General features: G+C 39.1%; 1 protein-coding gene across 1 annotated transcript in view; it reads left to right on the top strand.

Moving 5' to 3' along the window:
* The first annotated feature begins 836 nt into the window (after positions 1-836).
* Positions 837-19,984, top strand: part of TMEM232 (transmembrane protein 232) — a 403,406-nt gene continuing 384,258 nt past the window's right edge. Inside the window, exons 1-2 of the mRNA XM_053699731.1 lie at positions 837-955; positions 15,473-15,584. Coding sequence (XP_053555706.1) covers positions 837-955; positions 15,473-15,584 — 231 coding nt within the window. The remainder of the gene's footprint in view (positions 956-15,472; positions 15,585-19,984) is intronic.

Here is a 19,984-nt window from a genome sequence, read left to right as displayed (position 1 = left end):
GTGCAATGCCGCCCCCTGCTCACCGGCAGCCAATCGGCCACCAGCAGGGGGTGTCAATCATCCCCATTGTATCGGATCGGGATGATTTCAGTCCGCCACATAAAAGGTAGCGGAGACGTTAAGGAGCAGCGGTTTTACGACCGCTGCTTCTTAGTTTAGGCGAACCTGAAATGATGGTTGTAGGAAGCAGCATCCGCTGCTTAATAAATCTACCCCGATGTCACATGTAAAGGGATTATTAAATTTAAATATCACCTACTGGTTAAATAAGGATTTGCAAACTTGCTAAACTAAAAGTAATATTGATTCAGAATTTATGACTATGGAACATATATATTGAAAAGTTGCAAAGTTATGAAGTTTTGCAGACAGCAAGAGAGCATGCACAGTATCTAAATTATTATTATTTTTAACTAACGTCAATGAGAAATTAAGCTAACAAAAGTGGTATCTATTCATTAACGATTTTTTTAAATGGTGTAAGAATCTCTTAAGGGAATAGCTTATTGATGTAAAATGACCCGAGTGATAGGAAATCTCATGCTAGGCAAGTCAGTTCAAACTAAGGCCTAGAATTCAAGTGGAGTTTAAATTATTGCACGCTCGCAAACGAACTTGCGTTCACATTGCTTTGAACTTGTAATACCAGCGCGCATTATTGTGCGCTGGTATTACACACTGGAGCGCAAATATCGCTTTAATTAAAGCAATATTTAGGGCTCCACTTGTAATCTGGCCCTAAATACTTAGTTGCATTCAGGTATCTCAAATGAAATACGTTCCCTATTTACAAATATTTCTTCTGCATTCACCTTATAGGCTTTAAGAACAGAAAGATGCCGATTGTCAAGCTACCAGTAGTTCAAAGGTTTGGAATAATATCAACTAAATATCAACTTGATCTTCAGAAAAGGTTCTTAGAAAAAAACGAGCAGCCTGTAAAAAAAAGTCCCAGGTTTGTATTTGAAAACACAATATGTATTTGTATATCTGAAATACTGCCTGATCCTCCTTTTCATCAGTATCCCAGCTATTAAACAACTTTACTGATGATAACTTAACACTAACATTCCAAGTCTCCTACCTCAGAGTTATAGTTGTCCTTCCAATTATCCTCTAAATTTTAGCTATGGGGTAGATTTACCAATGTCTGTCCGACATGATACGCTGTAGTGTATCATGTCCGACAGACATCGCTGAATGCAGACAGCATACACTGTTGGCATTTATCATTGCACAAGCAGTTCACCAGAACTGCTTGTGCAATGCCGCCCCCTGCAGATTCACGGCCAATCGGCCACTAGCAGGGAGCGTCAATCAGCCCGATCATATGAGATTGGGCGGATTGAAGACAGCAGCCTCAGAGGCAGCGGACAAGTTATAGAGCAGCGGTCTTTAGATCACTGCTTCATAACTGCTGTTTCCGACGAGCCTGAAGGCTTGCGCAGAAACAAGAGGAACAAGGGCCATTTGGCCCTTGTTAAATCTACCCCATTGTTTTTTATTTTTCTCAAATAAAATTCTTCAAATGATTTCACTAACAATAATGAATTTAACCCATTGGGGCCGATTTACAATGCCCCGAATGTGGCCATCTCGCCCTGTTTCTGCGTGAGCTTTCAGGCTCGCCGGAAACAGGAGTTAAGAAGCAGAGGTCTAAAGACCGCTGCTCCTTAACTGGTCCGCCTGCTCTGAGCGGCGGACAGCAATCAACCCCGATCGAATACGATCGGGTTGATTGACACCCCCTGCTAGCGGACGATTGGCCGCGAATCTGCAGGGGGCGGCATTGCACAAGCAGTTCACAAGAACTGCTTGTGCAATGATAAATGTCGACAGCTTTTGCTGTCGGCATTCATGGATGTCTGTCAGACATGATCCACTGAGCGGATCATGTCGGACAGACCGATGATAAATCGGCCCCTATGAATAACTATTTACTTTCTCAAAAAAAATAACCTACAAAGATAGGTAAAAAGAATACCCCTGAGCACAATCAAATAGACGTATAGTCCCTAAATAGGGGTTAAATATGATTTAAAATGTAACTTTTATTAATAGTGCAGGAGGAAATGAAAATACAGCAAAGATAAACTGCCCTACTAATATATAAAACCGTTCATTACTTGTAGCCAAAATAAGTTGCAAATTATAATAAATAATGGTTATTATATAAATCACTGATAACGCTGTGTCATATATAAAGGGGTTTGCGGAAGAAAGCTTGCTTGAGTTACACTAATAAGATTCTACAAACGTCTGCAAAAATGGCTGGGTTTAAAAGAAGATGTTTCTTACTGTTAATAGAAAATAAAGCAAACCGGAGCAAAGCTATAGTTCAAGTCACAGAAAAAACAGATATGCACTAAGAGTAAATTTTACACATTAATATCATGTGTAAAGTATATATGTTCAATATCTGATTTGGCACATAAATTAATATTGCAGATGATATACTGCTTCGGTATAGATTAACAAATTATTATGTTAAACTGGTACTGCTACATCAAATTGATACCTATATGGTAATAATAAAACGCTCCTTTGCAATAAAGGATTGCTAACGTTAATTAAGACAATTGTAGGTAGCAGTTGCTACTGAGCCTACCTAGGGATGATTTTCGACAAAGGATACCAAGAAAGTTGTTAAAAATTACAAGCTCTATCTGAATCACAAAAAAACATATATATATATATATTTTATTCCTTTAAACCCATTCGCTACCTGGAATGTCAGAGAAAAACATGCCCAAAGTACCAGAATGTTTTGCGTTTTTACTATCACTCCTTTAAACAGAAATAGAGCCTTTGTTGTATTTACCTATGGAATATATATATATATATATATATATATATAAATAAAGCTTCTGAAGTTTGCACTCACTTTAACAGAAAAGCACAACGACCGGGATGCAAAATATGTGCAATAAATAGTAAATAGGACATGGGGAGGTAGACACAGCAAATATGGGGAAAGTTTTATTCTACTAAAACTGATGAGTGCTGTGTCTATCTCCCCTGGTTTTATATATATATATATATATATATATATATTAGCAAATGGAGAGCACGCTCACTTTAAACCAACTTGCCAGGGTGCAAACAGAGAACAAATAAGAATAAACGATGGCTTGCACTCGCTGGTCTTTTGCAAATGTAATCCCCTTTTGTATCCCCAAAACGTTACATTAAAGGCACGTTTTTTTGCAAAAGACCAGCGAGTGCAAGCCGTTTTTGTACCTTCTGTGTCCTCTCATCCACCTGGGGGTGTTTATTTACCTGGGGATTTTGCCGTTCAGGTTACTTCTGCAGTAACTGCGGCTTTGTCAGCTTTCCCTACATTGGGTAAGCGTAAGAGAAAATATAAACATTGGCTTGATACTAAGGTTTCTGACTCTAGGACTGCATTAGCCACTCTTGCTCAGATGTGTGATGAGAAGAATACTTTGGTAGCTTCTGAAGTTGAGATCTCAGAATCTGACACTTTAGCAGACAAATCTTCATAATCTGAAGAGGTTAATTTTAGATTTAAGCTTGAACATCTCAGGTTACTATTGAAGGAGGTTTTAGCTACTTTAGACGACTCTGAACCTTTGGTTACTGTCAACCCCACAAAGTCTTCTAAATTGGATAGAGTCTATGATTCCGCATCTTCTGAGAAGGTTTTTCCTGTCTCAAGGAAGATGTCTGAAATTATTGCTCAGGAATGGGATAAGCTAGAGGTTCCTTTTTCCCCTTTCACTGTTTTTAAGAAGATGTTTCCTTTTGCTGACTCTATTCGTGGCTCATGGCTCACTGTTCCTAAAGAAGAATTGGGCTATTTAAACTCTTGCCAAGAGAACTACCATTCCTATAGAGGATAGTTGCTCTTTTAAGGACCCAATGGACAATAAGCTAGAGGCTTACTTAAAAAATATGTATATCCATCAAGGATTACAGTGGCAACCAGCAACGAGTATTGCTACGGTTGCGGGAGCTGCATCTTATTGGTGCGATGCATTGTCTGATCTTATTACACAGGAAACTACAGTAGAGGAGATCCAAGATAGGATCAAAGCTCCCAAATTGGCCAATACCTTTTATCTGTGATGCCAATATGCAGATAATTCATCTGGGAGCTAAGATGTCTAGCTTCACGGTTCTAGCCCGCAGGGATCTGTGGTTAAAATCTTGGTCGTCCGATGTCTCTTCTAAGGCCAAGCTTTTGGCTTTACCTTACAAGGGAAAAACTCTGTTTGGACCTGGTCTGGCAGAGATCATTTCAGAGATTACAGGTGGAAAGGGACCTTTCTTACCTCAGGACAAGAAAAATAGACCTAGAGGTCGTCAGACCTCTAATTTTTGTTCCTTTCGTAACTTTAAGGGACAATAGTCCTCCTTTTCCTCTTCTAAACCTGATCAACACAGATCTTCTTGGAAATCCAACTAGCCCTGGAACAAAGAAAAACAAAACAAGAAGCCTTCTGCTGACTCTAAATTAGCATGAAGGTTCCGCCCTCGATTCCAGCGTGGATCTGGTGGGGGGCAGGCTTTCTCTTTTTCGTCAAGCCTGGATACGCGATGTCCCAGACCCTTGGGCGGTGGACATAGTATCCCAGGGTTACAGAATGGGAATCAAGTCTTGCCCTCCAAAGGGAAGATTTCTCCTGTTAAGACTGTCCTCAAACCAAATAAAGAAGAAGGCCTTCTTAAACTGTGTAAAAGACCTATACAATCTGGGAGTTATTGTTCCTGTCCCTCTAGCAGAACAGGGTCTAGAATTCTATTAAAATCTATTTGTGGTTCCCAAAAAGGAGGGAACTTTTTGGCCCATTCTAGACTTCAAGTGTCTCAACATATTCTTCAGGGTTCCTTCCTTCAAGATGGAAACTATTTGTTCCATTCTTCATTTGGTACATGAAGGTAAATTTATGACGACCATAGACCTGAAGGACGCATACCTTCATGTTCCCATTCAAAGGGAACACCATCAATATCTGAGGTTTGCGTTTCTGAACAAGCACTTCCAATTTATTGCACTTCCATTTGGTCTGGCCACATCTCCCAGAATATTCACAAAGTTTCTGGGGGTGCTTTTGGCTGTGATCAGATCCCAGGGAATTGCTGTAGCGCCTTATCTAGATGACATCCTGATTCAGATATCATCTTTTCAACTAGCCCTATCTCATACAGAGATGCTGTTGTCTTTTCTAAGTTCCCATGGGTGGAAGGTAAATTTGGAGAAAAGTTCTCTTGATCTATCTACCAAAGTGTGTTTCCTAGGGACTATAATAGATTCCCTGTCCATGAAGATTTTTCTGTCGGAGGTCAGAAAAGACAAGATTCTTGCTTTTTGCCTTTCTCTCATGTCTGCTTTTCGTCCATCTGTGGCCCAATGCATGGAGGTGATTGGTCTGATGTTGGCATACATGGACATCATTCCTTTTGCTAACAAGAGACTCTCTCTCATAGTGGGTGTTACAAGAACATCTGTCTCGGGACACTTGCTTTCTGAGACCTTCCTAGGAAATTGTTAGGCTGGGTAGCTGTTTGGGGCCCCCTAAAGGCTCAGGGCCTGTGGTCTAGGGAAGAGTCCTCTCTTCCCATAAACATCTTGGAGTTGAGAGCTATCTTCAATGCCCTATCAGCGTGACCTCAACTGTCGTTGGTCCGGTTTATTAGATTCCAATTGGACAACATCACCTCAGTGGCTTACATCAACCACCAGGGAGGGACTCGGAGTTCCTTAGCCATGAAGGAGGTGGTTCACATTCTGTAGTGAGCGGAAGCCCACAATTGTCTTCTATCTGCCATCCACATTCCAGGAGATGACAACTGGGAAGCAGATTTTCTGAGCAGACAGACCTTTCATCCCGGGGAGTGGGCTCTCCATTCGGAAGTGTTCTCTCAGATATCGCGCAAGTGGGGTTCCAGAGTTGGATTTAATGGCATCCTGCCACAACGCCAAGGTTCCAAAGTACGGTTCAAGGTCAAGAGATCCTCAGGCCGTTCTAATAGATGCTCTAGGTGTTCCTTGGAGGTTTCCTCCGTTTGCTAACCTTCAACGAGTCATTGCTCGTATCAAACAGGAGAGAGCAGGATCTGGTTCACGGATCTAGTGAGGATGTCATCTCTACCTCCTTGGAGGTTACCTCAGAGGAAAGACCTTCTACTTCAGGGTCATGTCCTCCATATAAACCTAGAGTCTCTAAAGCTAACTGCTTGGAGATTGAATGCCTAGTTCTGTCTAAACGTGGTTTTTCTGAAGCGGTCATTGAAACTATGATTCAGGCTCGAAAACCGGTTATTCGCAAGATTTACCATAAGATATGGCATAAATATGTTTTTTTTTTGTGTGAATCTAAGGTGTTCTCCTGGAGTCGGTGAGGATTCCCCGGATTTTGTCTTTTCTTCAGGAAGGCCACGATAACATAATTTATGTAAGAACTTACCTGATAAATTAATTTCTTTCATATTGGCAAGAGTCCATGAGCTAGTGACATATGGGATATACAATCCTACCAGGAGGGGCAACGTTTCCCAAACCTCAAAATGCCTATAAATACACCCCCTCACCACACCCACAATTTAGTTTTAACGAATAGCCAAGTAGTGGGGTGATAGAAAAAAGGCGTAAAAAGCATCAAAAAAGGAATTGGAAATATAATTGTGCTTAATACAAAAAAACATAACCACCATAAAAAGGGTGGGTCTCTTGGACTCTTGCCAATCTGAAAGAAATGAATTTATAAGGTAAGTTTTTACATAAATTATGTTTTCTTTCATGTAATTGGCAAGAGTCCATGAGCTAGTGACGTATGGGATAGAAATACCCAAGATGTGGAACTCCACACAAGAGTCACTAGAGAGGGATAAAATAAAAACAGCCATTTTCTGCTGAAAAAATTAAATCCACAACCAAAAAAATAAGTTTTTCTCATAAATGAAAGAAAAAAACTTAAAACATAAGCAGAGAAATCAAACTGCTTGAAGAACTTTTCTACCAAAAACTACTTCTGAAGAGGCAAATACATCAAAACGGTAGAATTTAGTAAATGTATGCAAAGAAGACCAAGTTGCTGCTTTGCAAATCTGATCAACTGAAGCTTCATTCTTAAAAGCCCACAAAGTGGAGACTGATCTAGTAGAATGAGCTGTTATTCTCTGAGGCAGGGCCTGACCCGACTCCAAATAAGCCTTATGAATCAAAAGCTTTAACCAAGATGCCAAGGAAATGGCAGAAGTTTTGTAACCTTTCCTAGAACCAGAAAAGACAACAAATAGACTAGAAGTCTTTCTGAGATCTTTAGTAGCTTCAACGTAATATTTCAAAGCTCTTACAACAGCCAGAGAATGTAAGGATCTTTCTAAATAATTCTTAGGATTAGGAGACAAAGAGGGGACAACAATTTCCCTATTAATGTTGTTAGAATTCACAACTTTAGGTAAAAATTTAAATGAAGTCCGCAAAACTGCCTTATCTTGATGGAAAATCAGAAAAGGTGACTCATAAGAAAGAGCAGATAATTCAGAAACTCTTCTAGCAGAATAGATAGCCAAACGGAACAACACTTTCCAAGAAAGTAGCTTAATATCCAAAGAATGCATAGGCTCAAAAGGAGGAGCCTGCAAAGCTTTCAAAACCAAATTAAGACTCCAAGAAGGAAAGATTGATTTAATGACAGGCTTGATATGGACCAAAGCCTGAACAAAACAGTGAATATCAGGAAGCTTAGCAATATTTATGTGAAATAAAACAGAAAGAGCAGATATTTTTACCTTCAAGGAACTTGCAGATAAACCTTTATCCAAACCATCCTGAAGAAACTAAAATTCTAGGAATTCTAAAAGAATGAGAACGCCATAAAATATAAGTCTTCCAAACTCGATAATAAATTTTCCTAGAAACAGATTTACGAGCCTGTAACATAGTATCAATCACTGAGTCAGAGAAACCTCTATGACTAAGCACTAAGCGCTCAATTTCCATACCTTCAAATTTAGTAATTTGAGATCCTGATGGAAAAATGGTCCTTGAGACAGAAGGTCTGGTCTTAAAGGAAGTGGCCAAAGTTGACAACTGGACAAGGTCCGCATACCAGAACCTGTGAGGCCATGCTGGAGCTACCAGAAACACAAACAAATGTTCCATGATGATTTTGGAAATCACTCTTGAAAGAAGAACTAGAGGCGAAAAGATATAATCAGGTTGGTAAAACCAAGGGACTGCTAACACATCCACCGACTCCGCCTGAGGATCCCTGGACCTGGATAGGTACCTGGGAAGTTTCTTGTTTAGATGAGAAGCCATCAGATCTATTTCTGGAAGACCCCACATCTGAAGAATCTGGAAAAACACATCTGGATGGAGAGACCACTCCCCCGGATGTATAGTCTGACGGCTGAGATAATCCGCTTCCCAATTGTCTATACCTGGGATATGTACCACAGAAATTAGACAAGAGCTGGATTCTGCCCAAGCAAGTATCTGAGATACTTCTTTCATAGCTAGGGGACTGCGAGTCCCACCCTGATGATTGACATATTTCACAGTTGTGACATTGTCTTTCTGAAAACAAATGAATGGTTCTCTCTTCAACAGAGGCCAAACCTCAAGAGCCCTGAAAATAGCACGGAGTTCCAAAATATTGATTGGTAACCTCGCCTCTTGAGATTTCCAAACCCCTTCTGCTGTCAGAGATCCCCAGACAGTTCCCCAACCTGAAAGACTTGCATCTATTGTGATTACAGTCCAGGTTGGACGAACAAAAGAGGCCCCTTGAATTATACGATGGTGGTGTAACCAAGTCAGAGAAAGTTGAACATTGGGATTTAAGGATATTAATTGTGATATCTTTGTATAATCCCTGCACCATTGCTTCAGCATGCAAAGCTGGAGTGGTCTCATATGAAAATGAGCAAAGGGGATCGCGTCCGATGCTGCAGTCATGAGACCTAAAACTTCCATGCACATAGCCACTCAAGGGAGCGATTGAGACTGAAGGTTTTGACATGCTGAAACCCATTTTAATCGTCCCTTGTCTGTTAGAGATAGTCTTGGACACTGAATTTATCTGGAAACCTAAAAAGGTGACTATTGTCTGAGGAATCAAATAACTTTTTGGTAAATTGATCCTCCAACCATGTATTTGAAGAAACAACACTAGTTGATTCATGTGAGATTCGGCAGAATGTAAAGACTGAGCTAGTACCAAGATATCTTCCAAATAAGGAAACACCGCAATACCCTGTTCTCTGATTACAGAGAGTAGGGCACCGAGAACTTTTGAAAAAATTCTTGGAGCTGTCGCTAGGCCAAATGTAAGAGCGACAAATTGGTAATGCTTGTCTAGAAAAGAGAATCTCAGAAACCGATAGTGGTTTGGATGAATCGGAATATGAAAATATGCATCCTGTAAGTCTTGCTGAACAAAAGGCAGAATAGTCCTTATAGTCACCATTTTGAAAGTTTCGCACTCTCACAAAACGGTTCAAAATTTTCAGATCCAGAACTGGCCTGAATGAATTTTCTTTCTTTAGGACAATGAATAGATTTGAATAAAACTCCAGACCCTGTTCCTGAAACAGAACTGGTATAATTACCCCTGAAAGCTCTAGATCTGAAACACACTTCAGAAATGCCTGAGCTTTCACTGGGTTTGATGGAATGCGTGAGAGAAAAAAATCTTCTCACAGGAGGTCTTACTCTGAATCCTATTCGATACCCTTGAGAGACAATGCTCTGAATCCATTGATTTTGGACAGAATCTGCCCAAATCTCTTGGAAAATTTTTAATCTGCCCCCCACCAGCTGAGCTGGAATGAGGGCCGCACCTTCATGCAGACTTGGGGGCTGGCTTTGGTTTCTTAAAAGGCTTGGATTTATTCCAACTTGAAGAGGGTTTCCAATTGGAACCAGATTCTTTGGGGGAAGGATTGGCTTTCTGTTCCTTATTCTGTCGAAAAAGAACGAAAATAATTAGAAGCCTTAGATTTACCCTTAGATCTTTTATCCTGAGGTAAAACTCCATTCCCCCCAGTAACAGTTGAAATAATTGAATCCAACTGAGAACCAAATAAATTGTTACTTTGGAAAGAAAGATATAGTAATCTAGACTTAGATACCATGTCAGCATTCCACGATTTAAGCCACAAAGCTCTTCTAGCTAAGATAGCCAAATACATAGATTTAACGTTAATTTTGATGATATCAAAAATAGTATCACAGATAAAATGATTAGCATGTTGAAGCAAGTGAACAATGCTAGACAAATCAGAATCTGTTTCCTGTTGCGCTAAAGTTTTCAACCAAAAAGTTGATGCAACTGCAACATCAGTCATAGAAATGGCAGGCCTGAGAAGATAGCCAGAATATAAATAAGCTTTCCTTAGATAAGATTCAAGTTTCCTATCTAAAGGGTCTTTAAAGGAAGTACTATCTTCCATAGGGATAGTAGTACGTTTGGCAAGAGTAGAGAGAGCCCCATCAACTTTGGAGATTTTTTCCCAAAACTCCAATCTAATTGCTGGCAAGGGATACAACTTTTTAAACCTAGCAGAAGGAATAAAAGAAGTGCCAGGCCTATTCTATTCCTTTGAAATCATATCAGAAATAGCATCAGGAACTGAAAAAACATCTGGAGTAACCACAGGAGGTTTATAAACAGAATTTAAACATTTACTAGTTTTAATATCAAGAGAACTAGTTTTCTCAATATCCAAAGTAATCAACACCTCTTTTAACAAGGAACGAATATACTCTATCTTAAAGAGATAAGTAGATTTGTCAGTGTCAGAGAGATCGGGGTATTGCGGTGTTTCCTTATTTGGACAATATCTTGGTACTCGCTCAGTCTTTACGTTCTGCAGAATCTCACGTGAATCAACTAGTGTTGTTTCTTCAAAGACATGGTTGGAGGATCAATTTACCAAAAAGTTATTTGATTCCTCAGACAAGGGTAACCTTTTTAGGTTTCCAGATAGATTCAGACGTTTGAAATTGGTTGCAGCCTGTCGTAACCTTCAGTCTCAGTCATTCCCTTCAGTAGCTATGTGCATAGAAGTTTGAAGTCTCATGACTGCAGCATCGGACGTGATACCCTTTGCTCGTTTTCACATGAGACCTTTTCAGCTTTGTATGCTGAACCAATGGTGCAGGGATTATAGAAGGATATCACAATTAATATCCTTAAATCCCAATGTTCAACTTTCTCTGACTTGGTGGTTAGATCACCATCGTATAATTTTAGGGGCCTCTTTCGTTCGTCCAACCTGGACTGTGATCACAACAGATGCGAGTCTTTCAGGTTGGGGAGCTGTTTGGGGATCTCTGACAGCACAAGGGGTTTGGAAATCTCAAGAGGCGAGATTACCAATCAATATTTTGGAACTCCGTGCAATTCTCAGGGCTCTGGCCTCTGTTGAAGAGATAACCGTTCATTTGTTTTCAGACAGACAATATCACAACTGTGGCATATGTCAATCATCAGGGTGGGACTCACAGTCCTCAAGCTATGAAAGAAGTATCTTGGATACTTGTTTGGGCAGAATCCAGTTCCTGTCTAATTTCTGTGGTTCATATCCCAGGTATAGACAATTAGGAAGCGGATTATCTCAGGCGTCAGACTTTACATCCTGGAGAATGGTCTCTCCATCCAGATGTGTTTTCTCAAATTGTTCAGATGTGGGGGCTTCCAGAAATAGATCTGATGGCTTCTCATCTAAACAAAAAACTTCCCAGGTACCTGTCCAGGTCCAGGGATCCTCAAGCGGAAGCAGTGGATGCGTTGACACTTCATTGGTGTTATCAACCGGCCTATATTTTTCCGCCTTTAGTTCATCTTCCAAGAGTGATCTCCAAAATCATCATGGAGCAATTGTTTGTGCTGCTGGTGGCTCCAGCATGGCCTCACAGGTTTTGATATGCGGATCTTGTTCGGGTGTCCAGTTGCCAACCTTGGCCACTTCCATTAAGGCCAGACCTTCTATCTCAAGGTCTGTTTTTCCATCAGGATCTCAAATCATTAAATTTGAAGGTATGGAAATTGAACGCTTAGTGCTTAGTCATAGAGGTTTCTCTGACTCAGTGATTAATACTATAATTGCAGGCTCGTAAATCTGTTTCTAGAAAGATTTATTATCGAGTTTGGAAGACTTACATTTCGTGGTTTTCTTCTCATAAATTCTCTTGGCATTCTTTTAGAATTCCTAGAATTTTACAGTTCCTTCAGGATGGTTTGGATAAAGGTTTGTCTGCAAGTTCCTTGAAAGGACAAATATCTGCTCTTTCTGTTTTATTCCACAGAAAAATTGCTAAACTTCCTGATATTCATTGTTTTGTACAGCCTTTGGTTCGTATCAAGCCTGTCATTAAATTAATCTCTCCTCCTTGGAGTCTTAATTTGGTTTTGAAGGCTTTACAGGCTCCTCCATTTGAGCCTATGCATTCTTTGGACATTAAACTTATTTCCTGGAAAGTGTTGTTCCTTTTGGCCATCTCTTCTGCTAGAAGAGTTTCTGAATTATCCGCTCTCTCTTGTGAGTCTCCTTTTCTGATTTTTCATCAGGATAAGGCAGTTTTGTGGACTTCATTTAAATTCTTACCTAAGGTTGTGAATACTAACAACATTAAAGGGACACTGTACCCAAATTTTTTCTTTCATGATTCAGATAGAGCATGCAATTTTAAGCATCTTTCTAATTTACTCCTATTGTCAAATTTTCTTTATTCTCTTGGTATCTATATTTGAAAAGCAAGAATTTAAGATTAGATGCCGGCCCATTTTTGGTGAACAACCTGGGTTTGTCCTTGCTGATTGGACAGCATCAATAAACAAGTGCTGTCCATGTCTTCTTTTTCAAATAAAGAAAGCAAGAGAACGAAGAAAAATTGATAATAGGAGTAAATTAGAAAGTTGCTTAAAATTGCTTGCTCTATATGAATCACAAAAGAAAAAATTTGGGTTCAGTGTTTCGTTGGGTTCAGTATTTCTTTGGCATTGTGATTAAAGCTTTTGATTCATCAAGCTTATCTGGAGTCGGGTAAAGCCCCACTTCAGAGAATTACAGCTCATTCTACTAGATAATTTTCCACTTCTTGGGCTTTTAAGAATGAAGCTTCAGTTGATCAGATTTTCAAAGCAGCAACTTGGTCTTCTTTGCATACATTTACTAAATTCTACCATTTTGATGTGTTTGTTTCTTCGGAAGCAGTTTTTGGTAGGAAAGTTCTTCAGGCAGCTGTTTCCGTTTGATTCTTCTGCTTATGATTTAAGTTTTAATTTTATTTTTTGAGAATAAACTTATATTTGGGTTGTGGATTTATTTTTTTTCAGCGAAATGGCTGTTTTTATTTTGTCCCTACCTCTCTAGTGACTCTTGCGTGGAGTTCCACATCTTGGGTATTGCTATCCCATACGTCACTAGCTCATGGACTCTTGCCAATTACATGAATGAAAACATAATTTATGTAAGAACTTACCTGATAAATTCATTTCTTTCATATTGGCAAGAGTCCATGACTCCCACCCCTTTTTTATGGTGGTTATGATTTTTTTGTATAAAGCACAATTATTTCCAAATACTCCTTTCTTTATCACCCCACTTCTTGGCTATTCGTTAAACTGAATTGTGGGTGTGGTGAGGGGTGTATTTATAGGCATTTTGAGGTTTGGGAAACTTTGCCCCTACTGGTAGGATTGTATATCCCATATGTACCTAGCTCATGGACTCTTGCCAATATGAAAGAAATTAATTTATCATGTAAGTTCTTACATAAATTATGTTTTTCTCCCGAAGGCAGTATCGGATCAAAACATTAATCAGGAAATTGTTGTTCCATCCTTTTGTCCTAATCCTTCTTCTAAAAAAAACCCGTCTTTTGCATAACTTGGATGTTGTACGGACTCTAAAATTTTACTTACAAGCTACTAAAGATTTTCGACAATCTTCTGCCCTGTTTGTTGTTTTTTCTGGAAAGCGTAAGTGTCAGAAGGCCACTTCTACTTCTCTGATTAGTTTGGCTTATGAGACTGCTGGGCAGCAGCCTCCTGAGAGAATTACGGCTTATTCCACTAGGGCTGCGTCCTTTTCTTGAGCTTTCAAAAATAAAGCTTCTGTGGACAGATTTGCAAGGCGGCAACATGGTCCTCTCTGCAAACTTTTTCAAAATTCTACAAATTTGATACTTTTGCCTTGGCCAAGGCTTCTTTTGAGAGAAAGGTTCTTCAAGCTTTGGTTCCTACTGTTTAGGTCATCCTGCCTTTTTTCTGCCTCCCTGTTCATTCCGTGTCCTCTAGCTTGGGTGTTGGTTCCCATTAGTAATTGGAATGACGTCGTGGACTCTCCATGTTATAGGAAAGAAAACAAAATGTATGCTTACCTGATGAATTTATTTATTTCCACACATGAAGAGTCCATGACCCCGCCCTCTTTTCTCATTATAATTTGGCAGTTTTTTTCTGTAAACCTCAGGCACCTTTTCACCCTTTACACTTAACAGCTTTGCTGGGGTGCTCTTTGTCTCCTCCTGCTGGCCAGGAGTTGAATATCCCACTAGTAATTGGAATGACATCGTGGACTCTCAATGTCTGGAAAGAAATGCATTTTTCAGGTAAGCATACATTTTGTTTTTCAAGTATCACAATCCAAAATGGATTAGACCACTAAAACCCCACTAGAAGAGTTCCCAAAAATGTATTCTAGGTTGTTAAGTACTTAAGAATCGAAACTGGGAATCCAACCAAAGCTGACATATACAGTAGCCGTTTTATACCTCTTAAAGTCACATGAAAATTTTTATTTCATGATTCAGACAGGACATGCAATTTAAAGCAACTTTCCAATTTACTTCTATTATGAAATTTTCTTCATTCTCTTGGTTTCTTTATTTGAAAATCAAGAATGTAAGTTTAGAAGCCAGCCCATTTTTGGTGAACAACCTGGGTTGTTCTTGCTGATTGGTGGATAAATTCACCCACCAAAAAACAAGTGCTGTTCAGTGTTTGAACCAAAAATTGGCTGGCTCCTTAGCTTAGATACCTTCTTTTTCAAATAAAGATAGCAAAATAACGAAGAAAAATTGATAATAGGAGTAAATTAGAAAGTTGCTTAAAATTGCATGCTCTATCTGAATCACGAAAGAAAAAATGTGGGTTCAGTGTCCCTTTAATGAAAGTTTTGTATGAGACATTTATATCAGAGCATAAAAATATTTTATATTGGACTTAGTAGCTTGGGTTTACTAAGGATAGGGATACCAGTTTCTTCTGTTATGCTATAGCGTGGGAAAAAAAAAGGTTTGCTTTCTCACTAGAGAGTTCTCTGCATTCTAAATGAATCTTAGGTACTGAGCCTAGTTGATTTTTGTGGTTAGCAAATCCTTTACATAGGTGTATTCCTCCTTTACAGTGCTTATGAAAAATCAATAAAGGATTAGGTTTCTGGTCAGTAAATGACATTTCAAATCATTGCAATTCTTGTGATCTTATTTTAGACGGCCTTTGGAAATCTCAGAGGAGTTCATTGAACAGTTTAACAATGCAGCAGATTCTGATGAACAGGAACGTATGCTTGATTTAGCACAAAAAATTCTTCACAAATGCAAGGTACTACATTCTTTGATGGTGTGAATATCTACTATACTGTACAATATTGTGAATGTTGTTAAATTATATCTTTATAGTGTAAACAGTGAGTTAAAGAAGCATACATACATAAATGTATAAAGCAGACTAAAACAAGGAAATCAATGAAAATACACCAGTACTATAAAACAGCAAAGAGAAATCTCATAGCAATTGACCAAAACATGTATGTAAATTATTGCTATGAAAAAGTGCAGAAGTAACATTTCTGGTATGTAGCTAGAAATCTCAATAGTTTTATTTTTGATATTGATAAAAACGAGTATGCCTGTAATATGTTGCTAATCTCACATGGTGCTCAACTCTCCCTGAGTACTAGCAGCCTTTAAAAAATAAAATAAGAATAAATGTAATTACCATGGTGATCACCTGCCCCTAGTGCACACTCATACACTGTAAAACTAATAATAATTTCTTTCATGTAATTAGCAAGAGTCCATGAGCTAGTGACGTATGGGATATACATTCCTACCAGGAGGGGCAAAGTTTCCCAAACCTCAAAATGCCTATAAATACACCCCTCACCACACCCACAATTCAGTTTTACAAACTTTGCCTCCGATGGAGGTGGTGAAGTAAGTTTGTGCTAGATTCTACGTTGATATGCGCTCCGCAGCAAGTTGGAGCCCGGTTTTCCTCTTAGCGTGCAGTGAATGTCAGAGGGATGTGAGGAGAGTATTGCCTATTTGAATGCAGTGATCTCCTTCTACGGGGTCTATTTCATAGGTTCTCTGTTATCGGTCGTAGAGATTCATCTCTTACCTCCCTTTTCAGATCGACGATATACTCTTATATATACCATTACCTCTGCTGATTCTCGTTTCAGTACTGGTTTGGCTTTCTACAAACATGTAGATGAGTGTCCTGGGGTAAGTAAATCTTATTTTCTGTGACACTCTAAGCTATGGTTGGGCACTTTGTTTATAAAGTTCTAAATATATGTATTCAAACATTTATTTGCCTTGACTCAGAATGTTCAACTTTCCTTATTTTCAGACAGTCAGTTTCATATTTGGGATAATGCATTTGATTTAATCATTTTTTCTTACCTTCAAAAATTTGACTTTTTTCCCTGTGGGCTGTTAGGCTCGCGGGGGCTGAAAATGCTTCATTTTATTGCGTCATTCTTGGCGCGGACTTTTTTGGCGCAAAAATTCTTTTCCGTTTCCGGCGTCATACGTGTCGCCGGAAGTTGCGTCATTTTTTTGACGTTATTTTGCGCCAAAAATGTCGGCGTTCCGGATGTGGCGTCATTTTGGCGCCAAAAAAGCATTTAGGCGCCAAATAATGTGGGCGTCTTATTGGCGCTAAAAAATATGGGCGTCCCTTTTGTCTCCACATTATTTAAGTCTCATTTTTTCATTGCTTCTGGTTGCTAGAAGCTTGTTTTTTGGCATTTTTTCCCATTCCTGAAACTGTCATTTAAGGAATTTGATCAATTTTGCTTTATATGTTGTTGTTTTTTCTCTTACATATTGCAAGATGTCTCACGTTGCATCTGAGTCAGAAGATACTACAGGAAAATCGCTGTCTAGTGCTGGATCTACCAAAGCTAAGTGTATCTGCTGTAAACTTTTGGTAGCTATTCCTCCAGCTGTTGTTTGTATTGATTGTCATGACAAACTTGTTAAAGCAGATAATATTTCCTTTAGTAAAGTACCATTGCCTGTTGCAGTTCCTTCAACATCTAAGGTGCAGAATGTTCCTGATAACATAAGAGATTTTGTTTCTGAATCCATAAAGAAGGCTATGTCTGTTATTTCTCCTTCTAGTAAACGTAAAAAATCTTTTAAAACTTCTCTCCCTACAGATGAATTTTTAAATGAACATCATCATTCTGATTCTGATAACTCTTCTGGTTCAGAGGATTCTGTCTCAGAGGTTGATGCTGATAAATCTTCATATTTATTTAAAATGGAATTTATTCGTTCTTTACTTAAAGAAGTTCTAATTGCTTTAGAAATAGAGGATTCTGGTCCTCTTGATACTAATTCTAAACGTTTGGATAAGGTAGTTAAATCTCCTGTGGTTATTCCAGAAGTTTTTCCTGTTCCTAATGCTATTTCTGCAGTAATTTCCAAAGAATGGGATAAATTGGGTAATTCATTTACTCCCTCTAAACGTTTTAAGCAATTATATCCTGTGCCGTCTGACAGATTAGAATTTTGGGACAAAATCCCTAAAGTTGATGGGGCTATTTCTACCCTTGCTAAACGTACTACTATTCCTACGTCAGATGGTACTTCGTTTAAGGATCCTTTAGATAGGAAAATTGAGTCCTTTCTAAGAAAAGCTTATCTGTGTTCAGGTAATCTTCTTAGACCTGCTATATCTTTGGCTGATGTTGCTGCAGCTTCAACTTTTTGGTTGGAAACCTTAGCGCAACAAGTAACACATCATGATTCTCATGATATTATTATTCTTCTTCAGCATGCTAATAATTTTATCTGTGATGCCATCTTTGATATTATCAGAGTTGATGTCAGGTTTATGTCTCTAGCTATTTTAGCTAGAAGAGCTTTATGGCTTAAGACTTGGAATGCTGATATGGCTTCTAAATCAACTCTACTTTCCATTTCTTTCCAGGGTAACAAATTATTTGGTTCTCAGTTGGATTCTATTATTTCAACTGTTACTGGTGGGAAAGGAACTTTTTTACCACAGGATAAAAAATCTAAGGGTAAAAACAGAGCTAATAATCGTTTTCGTTCCTTTCGTTTCAACAAAGAACAAAAACCTGATCCTTCATCCTCAGGAGCAGTTTCAGTTTGGAAACCATCTCCAATCTGGAATAAATCCAAGCCAGCCAGAAAGGCAAAGCCTGCTACTAAGTCCACATGAAGGTGCGGCCCTCATTCCAGCTCAGCTGGTAGGGGGCAGGTTACGTTTTTTCAAAGAAATTTGGATCAATTCTGTTCACAATCTTTGGATTCAGAACATTGTTTCAGAAGGGTACAGAATTGGTTTCAAGATGAGACCTCCTGCAAAGAGATTTTTTCTTTCCCGTGTCCCAGTAAATCCAGTAAAAGCTCAAGCATTTCTGAATTGTGTTTCAGATCTAGAGTTGACTGGAGTAATTATGCCAGTTCCAGTTCAGGAACAGGGGATGGGGTTTTATTCAAATCTCTTCATTGTACCAAAGAAGGAGAATTCCTTCAGACCAGTTCTGGATCTAAAAATATTGAATCGTTATGTAAGGATACCAACGTTCAAGATGGTAACTGTAAGGACTATTTTGCCTTTTGTTCAGCAAGGGAATTATATGTCCACAATAGATTTACAGGATGCATATCTGCATATTCCGATTCATCCGGATCATTATCGGTTCCTGAGATTCTCTTTTCTGGACAAGCATTACCAGTTTGTGGCTCTGCCGTTTGGCCTTGCTACAGCTCCAAGAATTTTTACAAAGGTTCTCGGTGCCCTTCTGTCTGTAATCAGAGAACAGGGTATTGTGGTATTTCCTTATTTGGACGATATCTTGGTACTTGCTCAGTCTTTACATTTAGCAGAATTTCATACGAATCGACTTGTGTTGTTTCTTCAAGATCATGGTTGGATGATCAATTTACCAAAAAGTTCATTGATTCCTCAGACAAGGGTAACCTTTCTGGGTTTCCAAATAGATTCAGTGTCCATGACTCTGTCTTTAACAGACAAGAGGCGTCTAAAACTGATGGCAGCTTGTCGAAACCTTCAGTCACAATCATTCCCTTCGGTAGCCTTATGCATGGACATTCTAGGTCTTATGACTGCTGCATCGGACGTGATCCCCTTTGCTCGTTTTCACATGCGACCTCTTCAGCTTTGTATGCTGAATCAATGGTGCAAGGATTACACAAAGATATCTCAATTAATATCTTTAAAACCGATTGTTCGACACTCTCTAACGTGGTGGACAGATCACCATCGTTTAATTCAGGGGGCTTCTTTTGTGCTTCCGACCTGGACTGTAATTTCAACAGATGCAAGTCTCACAGGTTGGGGAGCTGTGTGGGGATCTCTGATGGCACAAGGAGTTTGGGAATCTCAGGAGGTGAGATTACCGATCAATATTTTGGAACTCCGTGCAATTTTCAGAGCTCTTCAGTTTTGGCCTCTTCTGAAGAGAGAATCGTTCATTTGTTTTCAGACAGACAATGTCACAACTGTGACATACATCAATCATCAAGGAGGAACTCAAAGTCCTCTGGCTATGAAAGAAGTATCTCGAATTTTGGTTTGGGCGGAATCCAGCTCCTGTCTAATCTCTGCGGTTCATATCCCAGGTGTAGACAATTGGGAAGCGGATTATCTCAGTCGCCAAACGTTGCATCTGGGCGAATGGTCTCTTCACCCAGAGGTATTTCTTCAGATCGTTC

Source organism: Bombina bombina, chromosome 2 (genome assembly GCF_027579735.1).
Source record: "Bombina bombina isolate aBomBom1 chromosome 2, aBomBom1.pri, whole genome shotgun sequence".
NCBI classification, from domain to species: Eukaryota; Metazoa; Chordata; class Amphibia; order Anura; family Bombinatoridae; genus Bombina; species Bombina bombina.
The sequence above is the reverse complement of the archived record's forward strand: the minus strand, read 5'-3'. Positions and strand labels throughout refer to the sequence as shown.